Genomic DNA, 10,999 nt, shown 5'->3' with positions numbered 1-10,999 from the left:
AATTTTGTTCTGCTGCTTGGCTGTGTTGTTAGTGCCTTTATTATTATTATTGAATTACCTAATTTATTAAATAATTATGTTTTTTATTAATATTATTATTTCAGTATAATGTTTAAATGGTACTCCGATTAGAATATATATTATTATATTAATATATATATTAATATATTTTTTTATTTGATATTTGCATTTTTTGTTGTGATTTTGGAGACTTGGAAATAAATCCAAATGAGAATCCTTGAAAAATGTATTCCAGATAAATGCTTTTAAAATATAACCTTGACCTTATCAATGTTACATTTTTTGAACATTTACAAAATGAAAGTTTGGGCACCCCTTGCAGAATCTGTGAAAATATGAGTAATTTAAAAAAAGAATAAGAGAGATCATACTAAATGCATGTTATTTTTTATTTAGTACTGTCCTGAGTAAGATATTGTACATAAAAGATAAGGAAACAAGATGTAAATTGTACTTAATTTGTGTACCGGGAAACATAAAAGTATCTTCTGTTGCTTACGAAGGGCAGAACTAAATGGAATTTTTTTTTTATTTAAACAAAATAAGACAAATTTGGCCATCTTCATCATGTTCAAAAGTTTTCACCCCCAGCTCTTAATGCATCTTGTTTCCTTCTGGAGCATCAGTGAATGTTTGAATCTTTTTAAATAGTTGTGTTTGAGTCCCTCAAATGTCCTCAGTCTGAAAAGATGTATCTCAAAATCATACAGTCACTGCTGGAAAGGGTTCAAATATGCAAAGATGCTGGAAAACTGAAGAATCTGCAGGACCTTAAAGATTTTTCTGAAGAACGCTGCTCAGTTTAACTGTTCAGAACAAACAAGGGACTCATGCACAACCATCACAAAACAGAAAGACAGTCAAGATCATCAGGTAACAGAACACAGTATTGAAACTTCTGAGTGGGGTTATTTTAATAATTTCAGCATTTTTTTTTTTGTCTTGTGGACTAAATGTTAATATCTTTTATGTACAATATATTACTCAGGACAGTACTAAATAACATGCATAGAGTATGATCTTTCTTATTTTTTGAAAATTACTCGTATTTTCAGAGATTCTGCAAAGGGTTAAAAAATACAATTATATAAAATTATAAATATATATATATATATATTTTGACTGATGTCAGAGGAATAATAGACTGATTAATATTGTTTAGATAGTTAGGTATTGGTCTATTAATAAAAATAAAAATATATATATTTTTTTATTGCACTACTTTGTTACTTTGCTAATGAGAGGATTTTTGCTTGTCTTTGTTCTCTCCCACACCAAAACATATGAGTAGATTTGATAGAATTGTATTTGAAGGGTTTCTTCTATCAGTCATGCCATGATACACCCAACAGATATTACTGATGCAAAACCAAACCATTCCCTGTCTGATAAAGGTGCCAAACCTAATAAATAAAAGTACAGGTTACAGGGTAAAATGTTAGAATTAAAAATACTGTAATTATTTATCTCAATTTGAAAGGCAACCTCGAAGCTGTTCTGATTAAAATATTGACCAAATACTGTATTGGCCTCAACAATTGATAAGTACTTGTTGATGTCTTGGTGAATTCTTCTCCATTTGAGCCAGTGTTATTTAGTCATTTGGTTTGGTCTTGAAACAGTAATAGTGATAAAAAGCAGTGTTCTGTAAACCTTAACAGTATTTATGGGTAAAGTAATAAAGAAATATTTATTACACATTGTGTCTTCCATTTCTATTTTTTAGTGTGATCACTATATATTTGTATTCCTTTTGTCTGTTGGTTATAATCTGTCTGACCAAAAAAGGCAATCTTCACTGCCAGTGGGTAAAGCTTTCTGGGAAATAAGCAAAGACAGAGTTGAGCATCTGTTTTTAGGTTCATGTGCTCCCATGCGGTTATGTTTTGGCTGGGATAGAAACATGAGCACTGGATGAGACCCTAGAAGGGACTTTGTTCTCATCTCTGCAGGGTAAAGACTGCTGCAAGTTGAAGTTCTTAAGGTCATCTGCATTTTACTGGATGTGATAGGGGGCTATTTGCTAGCCTTCAAGCCTAGTAAATTCTCTGAGAGGAAGGGATCAACAGACATTTTTTTGTTACATGTTTTTTTTTACATGTTGATACAGATACTACACAGTTTCTCTGTATTTAAATATTTGGCCTCTGATCCTAATGGTATTTGCAGTTCTGCATCCTTTAGTTGGAAATCTGAAGTCTGAAGCTTCGATGAATATCCACACAGACCCTGAGTGAAATGAACACGGTCATCACCTCTTCACACTTCTGGCATTCTTATTAGCTCTTTCTCACTGCTCTGGAACCTATTACTTTAACCTTTCACTATCACTCGTGTGAGAACAGCATTGATCAGAGATCAGGCCTGATGAGAGACATTGTGGGTTAATCTGTTGAAGCATGTGGGAGAAAGAGGATTTCTTGAGATCGTGAGAAAATGAGCTGAGAGAGGGGGAATATTGATTGGTTTTGCTAATGAGAGGATTTTTGCTAGTCCGTTTAGGAATGTATCTAATACTAATACACACTTGAGTCAAATATGAGTTCCTACTGGAAAAGGTGGAAAGGGGTTAACCAGTCTGTAACTGACTCAGGTCAATCTGAATAGCGTTAAAAGTGTTTATTTCCCATTAGGGAAATCAGAAGTGTTTTTTCTTGTAAAACAAGTAAAGTGTTCCATGTGTTTCTGGATTCCTGATTTTTTTCTAAAGTAAGAAATAAATCGATAAAAAATATGTGACAATTCAAGTTGGTTGAGGTTCAAATGCATTTTGTATACAAGGTGCATTTTCTGCTGTAAAACGTGGATGTGTTAATATTTCTAAAAAAAAGACACTGCTTAAAAAGAACATTATTTTGTGTATATAGTGCGATGAAATGTGTTTTCTGAATTTTACAGTTTAAGGTTAAAAAAAAGAAAAAACATTTTCCACATACTGTACATTAAAATTTCTCCTATATGTCCTGCCTTTCTGATACATGTCGATTTTTACAAAGCTCATCATTCTGAAAAGCGAGCTGTACACTGATTGGCCAGCTATCCAGTGCATTGTGATTGGCCGAATACCTAGTGTATGACAGAAATGTTATGCCCCTTAACATACTGTGATGCCATGTACCAGTGAAACGATACAAGACCAATAATAAAACCCTGATTATAATGACTTATACGATCTTTTTACACATTGCATTGCATCACAATGCGTAAACATAAAACCATGTCTGCATTTTTAATTGGAGAAATGACAAACAACAAGCGCTACTCTACACTCCCCAAAACTCGCATTTGAATCATCAGTGGCAAATCCTTTAAATATGAAAACATACGTACAGGCTGTGAGCCAGCATTATTTGTCAAAACACCGGTATTGCAGGCTACTCTCTCAGGAAACAGTCCTCATCCTCCGTAAAATGTGCAGCACACATCTGAATATTACTATACAGAGTTTCCCATTGCTGTGGCATACTGTTTTAAAAAGCACACGTGATATTTATCTACTTCAGGTCCTAATTAGGCGACAACCAGCACATGAGCTGTTGTGCTGCCTAACATTACTTTAAAAAAAAGTGTCAGCCACATCAAAAAAATGAACAGCTTAAAGCTGCAGTGGGGAACTTTTGTAAAAATATATTTTTTACATATTTGTTAAACCTGTCATTATGTCCTGACAGTAGAATATGAGACAGATAATCTGTGAAAAAAGTCAAGCTCCTCTGGCTCCTCCCAGTGGTCCTATTGCCATTTGCAGAAAGTCATGCGCTCCCGGTAAAAAACAACCAGTCAGAGCTGCGGTCCGTAACTTTGTTTGTGTTCAAAATGTAGAAAAATGAACATAATAAGCGAGTACACCATGAATCCATTTTCCAAACCGTGTTTTTAGCTTGTCCTGAATCACTAGCGTACACCTATAATAAGTGTTTATATTCAGACTATTTTAGATTGCTTCGGGGGTACCGCGGCGGAGTAACCCAGTACCTTGTGATTCTTCATAGACATAAACAGAGAGAAGTAGCTCCGGCTACAATGTTCTTCCACAAGACGCAAGCAGTTATGTTTATTAACCGCTAGAGCGTCAAAAGTTCCCTACTGCAGCTTTAAGTCGTTTGTGGATTAATGCTTTTTAGAGACGCGAACAGTTTCAAGCGATTCAGTTCGATTTGGTGAACTGGTTCAAGAACATCCGGTTACATCAAATGATTTGTTCGAGAATCAGATATCACTAAACTGCAGTGCAGTGAACGTACTCACAACAGACACGGAAGAGAAGACAATGCTGAATAAAGTCGTAGTTTTTGCTATTTTTGGACCAAAATGTATTTTTGATGCTTCAAAAAAATTCTAACTGACCCTCTGATGTCACATGGACTACTGATGATGTTTTTCTTACCTTTCTGGACACGGACAGTATACTGTGCACAGTTTCAATGGAGGGATTGAGAGCTCTCTGACCTAATCTAAAATATCTTAAACTGTGTTCCCAAGATAAACGGAGGTATCACGGGTTTGGAAGGACATTTAGAGTCATTATGGACATAATTTAGATTTTTGGGTGAACTAACCCTTTAAAGGCTAGTTCTCAATGAGTTTGTCTGTTCCTTTTATTTAATATTTTCGGGTAAAAGCATGATTTAAACGATTCAAATAATACAACCCGGGAGTGGGCGGGAACGGGACAGGATTTTTTTTTCGGGAGTGGGACTGGACATATTTGAAAGTCCACTCCAGTGTCACCATCTAATACGTAGCTGAGACGTAGTTGGGTATCTTTTCAGGAAACAAAAGTGAAGCTGACCTCTCTTTGCATTACAACTGCGTGCAAGAGATGGTAAGTGTGTCCAAGCAACAGTGTATTTAATAGTTCTGTAATAATACGCAGCAAAGTATGGTCTATTTATCTTTATAACATTGACTAAATAACGGGTAGTCTTGTCACGATAGTGTCTGAATTCGACTAGCCTCGTTGCTGAAGATTATGCTAAGTTATTTGTAAACAACTAGCCTATGCATTTCATCCACGGTTTCCACTATTAAAATGATTCTTAAACTGTTAATAGTATGCCTGGGTCTGTTCTTATTATGAATAGCAATATGACTCTTTAAAACGCTAAACCATATTAGCTAACCGATGCATTTTTAGAACCTCTTGGATTCTTCTACGTGTCTTATGCCTATGACGTATTCGGTTCAAAGTTGAAGGTTTTGGCGCTTTTTATTTCTCGGTGTGTTACTATAATCTACAGTTGCATCACCTATTTTACCAAATAAGTGAAGAGACACGTTTAATGAGTATAACTTAGAGAAACCAACCGGAAGTTCAAGTGATCAGGTAAACAACCTTATGATGCATAAAAATGAGATCGCTTCATGTTTGTTAGAGAAACAAGAAAGAGAAATGAGGTTAACGTTACTTTGAGACTGACGACGAATGAATCGTGTCATCACATGTGAAAAGATGAATTAAAACAAAAATGAAGTTTTAAGAAAAACCCTGCTGGGGAATAAAATAATAAAAAAATAAAATAAAATGGAAACCATAACATACGGGTTTCACTACAGATACCATTACAAACCATCAACTGTTGATCATTAACCCATTGTATTATGCTACCAATAGAAGGCAACATCAAATTACAAGTGAAGACCCACAGGGACCATTACAGTGTCCATTAAAACCAATACAATTCCCATTATAACCATTAAAACCATTACAATGTCTACTGAGGTTTTATTTTATTTTATTTTCAGCAGGCACTGAAAAACAGGGTTTTAACTACTAATCTGGAAATTTCTTGAATTTAAAGGTGCATTCATTCATTTCCCTCACTAAAAAGTTTCAGCTCTAAAAATGGAATAGGCTAGTCAGTGTATTAATTCCTGTACACTTGCATCTGATAAAAATTGTCTAAATTCATGACATCATCAAAATTACTTCATGCACGCCAAGATAAGCAACATTGAGTAAACCAAATTACAATCTTATATTTAAGTGTTCTCTTTATTTTTGTAAGCTGTTGAGTGAGATTTGAATTTTAGTTTACGTGATTCAATATTTTCCAGTAACATCACTTAGTGTTTTCTACAGTTTTTTCACAGCAGCAAAATGGCAGAATCTTCTGATGAACAAAATCCATTAAACTGTCCAATCTGTCTTCACCTTCTGAAGAATCCAGTTAGTACATCATGCGGCCACAGTTTCTGTATGGACTGTATTAATGAGTGTTGGGATAGGGATGACCAGAAAGGCGTTTACAGCTGCCCCCAGTGCAGGCAGACGTTCAGCCCAAGACCAGTTCTCAGCAGAAACACTGTGCTGGCTGAAGTTGTGGAGAGAATGAAGAGAAAAGAACCAGAAGCAGGAACAGCCTCTCCTGTCCTGAGTTTTGCTGTGTCTGGAGACGTTGAGTGTGACATCTGCACTGAGACCAAACTAAAAGCCATCAAGTCTTGTCTGGTGTGTTTGGCTTCTTACTGTGAATCTCACATCAAAACTCATTATACATCTCCTGCATTAAAATGGCACAAACTAGCCAATGCCTCTCCACTTCTACTGGACCAGATCTGCTCCCAACATCATAAACCACTTGAGCTGTATTGTTCCCAAGATCAGCAGTTAATATGTGTTCAGTGCGCTTTGATCAACCACCAGAACCATAACATGACTTCACCTGCAGCAGAAAGACAAAAAATACAGGTCAGGCATAATATTATACTAATACAAAAGTGTGTGTTCTCCACTTAAGTTGTCTTCCACCTCTGATGCTAAAGTACTGGACATATCGTAATTGTTGCAAATTAAAAAAAAAATTTATTATTGACACTTGATAGTAGACTAAGTAAAAAATTTGTTTTGCTCATTTAAACCCCTTGGTTTGTGGATAGGTAGTTTACATGCTATTCCATGCCTCTAAGATTAGTTCCTCCTCAGACGTTTATGTATTTTTATTTGTAATTTTGTTCTTCAAGAACATGCATTATAGAACTCAACCTTTGTTTCCTAGTAGGCTGGTTTATTTATTTTTCACTACTTGGGAACAGTTTCCATAAACATTATTGCAGAAGCATAATAAATAAACAGCACAAATTTATTCACAGGGGCGGTTGCAGGAAAATCAAGATGGCCTACAAGGAGAAATACATCAGCGAGAGATGAAGGTGCAGGAATTAAGAGAAGCTGTGGACTCTCATAAGGTATTGTTATAATTATATTATAGGATAAGAATGTACAGTTATACAAAGATAAGTAAACTGTGGTATAGAATTATAGTATGATAAACATGCCTTGAAAAAAGGTTATCCTTCGAGTAAAGTTTGAAAAAATATGAGTTATCATACAATACATTATTTCAAACAAGTGGTTTGCTTTCTTATATGTTCTGTAATGTTTGCTGCTACTTTTTAAATATTTTTTTATCTTACTCTTAACTTGTTTTCAGGTGTAATTCAATAGTTTGTTTTGTCTGTGGGTTATAGTAAGAGCCGAAGCAAAGGGATGTTTTAATAAAAGTCTGCTCTGTCATCTAACAGCACTCTGCAGAAGCAGCCGTGGAGCACAACGAGAAGGCGTTCACAGAGCTGATCAGCTCAATGGAGAAAAGACGAGTCAAGATAACAGACATGATCAGAGCTCAGGAGAAATCAGAAGTAAGCAGAGTTGAGGACCTCATTCTAACATTGGAGCAGGAGATCAGTGATCTAAGGAAGAAGCATGCTGAACTGGGGCAGCTTTCTCTGATAGAAGATGACATCTATGTGATTCAGGTAACAGAACTCTGATTATCTGCAGCAGAGGAAGTTTGGTTTTTTAAAGGCTGTTTTCACTCTTGGTTTGACTGCATGGTCAGAAACCAAATGTGATGCTTGATTTTAGGGTCTATGTCATTTGTTTGTTAATATAAAGGGAATAATATTAAGAGGGCATAACACAAGGGCCAGATTTGCTATTTTATTTATGTTTTTGTCTTTTGTTTTGTTCTTTTTGTCTATGTTTTTGTTTTTGGACTCATCACAACAATTTTAGACACACAGAACAGCACCTGTGTTCTCTGAATCAAAAGCGTTATTGTGAAATGTTTTATGATTTATTGTAGCTTCTTCCAATTGCAGAATTTCTTAACCGTTTCCCGATACCAATGTTCAAATTTGGGTGGCATCTCCATCAGCCAACATCTGACATTTGAGGAAATAGAAACAGTTGTCAGTGAGCTCAAAAGCCAGCTGGATGACCTCAGTGAACAAGACATTGCGTGGATATCAGAGAAAGGTGAGTTAGCTTTTAAGGATTTTTGTTCGCCAAGCTATTATCTTTAATGTGGATCTGTTAATAGGTAATGAATGGTAATTCATAGGTAATTATTATTTTTTTTATCGTTGTTAATAACCTCCAATTTTGGTAAAATATTTACAGTAAACAATTTGTGTCTTAATAGTTCCAACTATCCATATAATGGTGAAAAATGAAAAGATCGCAGCATGTAAGTTCAATATATTTTTTCCCATTTTTATTTTGAAATGGTACACTTAATACATCCACATATGCTTAAGTTTTTTTTTTTTTTTTTTAGATTTGCCATCTAAACCCAAGACCAGAGAAGAATTCCTTATATGTAAGTCACTTTGTAGCTGCATGTCAGGAGTGAAGAAAATCCACTACTGAAGTACATTTGTTTAATCCCATTTTCTTTTTATCAACAGATTTCTCTGACCTGAATCTGAATCGCTCATCCGCCTGTACTCAGCTCTCTGTAAATAATAACAAGTCTGTGTCAAGGCGTGATGTTCAGCAAAGCTCAGATTCATTGAATTTAACGTATAAATATAAACGTACGTACCAGGTGCTGTGTAATGAAAGGCTTTCTGGACGCTGTTATTTTGAAGTTCAGTGGGGGGGAACAGGTTGCTCTATTGCATTCTCATATGACTATATTAATAAAGGTGGAGGAACATTTATCTTTGGCTCTAACAACAGATCCTGGAAATTTAACTTTCCAACAGCTAATCTTTGTGTATTGAATAATGGCCAAGAGACCAACATTAGCTTGGTCTCTAAAATTGGAGTGTTTCTTGACCAAGAAGCAGGAACTGTGTCCTTTTACAATGTCTCTGATAAAATGACCCTCCTGCACACAATCCAGACCACATTTTCTCAACCCCTCTTTACTGGGTTTTCATTTAAGGGCTGGAAAAATTACTCATCAGTGACTATTTGTGATTTGCCAACAAACATTACCAAAACAAACATTACATTGTGACTGCACATGGGTCTATCACAAATGGACACTAATGCAAGGCAAAATAAATCATTTTAATAAACAAATTCTATAGTGTGATTTCAAAATGTATTTCTAATGCTAATGGTCACATTCTTTGCCTTGTCATACTACATTGTTACAGCATTATCTTTATTTATGTTAATTGCATCAAAGAAAAGGCTAAATTAGTCTATTAATTAATAGCTTTCAAACCTTATTGCTGGATATGTGCTGGTCAAACAAGTAATTAAAAAAATAAAAATAAGAAATAGATGATTTCTGTTGTTTTTGAAATTGCAGCCACTTTCTCTTCTGCCATTTTTGATGTGACTGCATGAAAAATGTCATGTTGTGAGATGACCTATGTCTTTTGTTTTGTTCCTTTTCCTGAGATTTCACTTGCCATCTCTGCTACTCTAGATTTTACAGTTTATGCTAAATGTTTGTTTGATTCACCAATTTCCTTTAAAAATAGTGAATTGAGGTTGAACTTGAGGTTGAGGTTGTGTGTATATATATATATATATTACAACAGAACCATGAATTAAATGTATCCATTCTCAGAACTGTCTCTCTTTCATTTATCTCAAGTGACATGCAGATCAGGAATGCTATAGCAAACAGTTAATCATAAGGGACAGGGATATTTAAAACTTTAAATTACTTTTAGAAAGTAAAGTGGCATAAGAAAGCTTGCAGTGGCAGGTTTAAAGTCAAGTCACCTTTATTCATATAGCGCTTTTAACAAAACCGATTGTGACAAAGCTACTGAACAGCATTAAATAGTGGACAATAGTGTCAATAATGCAAAAAGGCAGTTCATCGTTGAATTCAATGATGTCATCATCCAGCTCAGTTCAGTTAAATTAGTATGTGTGCAATCAAGTCGATGGAATTGCTGGAAATTTAGCGTCCCCAACTCGGCAAATTTGTGTAAAAGATCAGAGATTTATAATAATGCATGTAGTGTACTGAGGTGTTGGAGGTAGAAGAGACGAAACCTACCTCCTTACTTTTAAACAACACATCCACCCTACTTAGAGAACGCAATAGTGGGATGGTAAACTACACTAAACTCGGAGAATCAAAGGGAGTCAGCGAGAGCTAGCTACACCACTCAGAAACTGCAGTTAAATACAAAGGTCTCGAGACTCCAGCACTCCCCAAAAACAACAAGAGCCTGCAAACTGGGCAAAAATTCTTGTCGTTTCTTCGAAAAACCCGTCTGAGCCCATAAGGGGAGGAAAACATCCCAGTAGTGGGGAAGGGTTCAGCTCCATTTTTAACCCTGACGTCCATGAATCACATGAAGCTTTCTTCAAGACTCCTAAAGTGGGAGATTGTACTAATCTACACTAAACTCCCATTACAAGTTTTTTTTATGTATAGATTTTTTGTGGTCCGTGTATTGAAATGCATATTTTTGAACTCTGAGAAATAGTGTATATACATTTTTACATCTAAGATCATTATAATAGCAGATTAGCATAACATAATGCATGATTAACATTTTCCAGATTGATATTTTTATTATTTGCTATTTTTCTTTCTTATATAATATCATGTGAGTGAGGTCACACAGAGGGATCATTAGATTTGATTGATTCCTGATTTGGATGAATAGAAATTGACAGGAACACTAAAACTGTTTGAGTACAGCTACACCTGTTGGTCAAATGGAGGAATAGATTTCCCCTCCCTCTCTCTCTCTCTCTCTCTCTCTCTCTCTC

General features: G+C 35.3%; 1 protein-coding gene across 2 annotated transcripts; it reads left to right on the top strand.

Moving 5' to 3' along the window:
* Positions 1-4,681: 4,681 nt before the first annotated feature.
* Positions 4,682-9,538, top strand: LOC128026077 (E3 ubiquitin/ISG15 ligase TRIM25). Of its 2 annotated transcripts, none has more exons than XM_052612801.1 (8): positions 4,682-4,846; positions 6,104-6,712; positions 7,114-7,209; positions 7,546-7,779; positions 8,125-8,281; positions 8,448-8,492; positions 8,583-8,624; positions 8,713-9,538. In XM_052612801.1, the coding sequence occupies exons 1-8, from the start codon at positions 4,844-4,846 to the stop codon at positions 9,267-9,269; spliced, it is 1,743 nt and encodes a 580-aa protein (XP_052468761.1). In that variant the 5' UTR covers positions 4,682-4,843; the 3' UTR covers positions 9,270-9,538. The 2 variants fall into 2 exon arrangements, with proteins under 2 accessions (XP_052468761.1, XP_052468762.1); XM_052612802.1 differs by lacking the exon at positions 4,682-4,846 and adding an exon at positions 4,900-5,347.
* The last annotated feature ends 1,461 nt before the right edge of the window (positions 9,539-10,999 follow it).

The sequence above is a fragment of the Carassius gibelio genome, chromosome A13 (assembly GCF_023724105.1).
Source record: "Carassius gibelio isolate Cgi1373 ecotype wild population from Czech Republic chromosome A13, carGib1.2-hapl.c, whole genome shotgun sequence".
Taxonomy (NCBI): Eukaryota; Metazoa; Chordata; class Actinopteri; order Cypriniformes; family Cyprinidae; genus Carassius; species Carassius gibelio.
The sequence above is the reverse complement of the archived record's forward strand: the minus strand, read 5'-3'. Positions and strand labels throughout refer to the sequence as shown.

Bases quoted from the DNA above. Each gene is read 5' to 3' on its own strand.
- LOC128026077 (XM_052612801.1), top strand. The intron at 7,780-8,124 runs GTAACAGAACTC...TTCCAATTGCAG, and splicing joins ATGACATCTATGTGATTCAG to AATTTCTTAACCGTTTCCCG. The intron at 8,493-8,582 runs GTAAGTTCAATA...TTTTTTTTTTAG, and splicing joins AAATGAAAAGATCGCAGCAT to ATTTGCCATCTAAACCCAAG.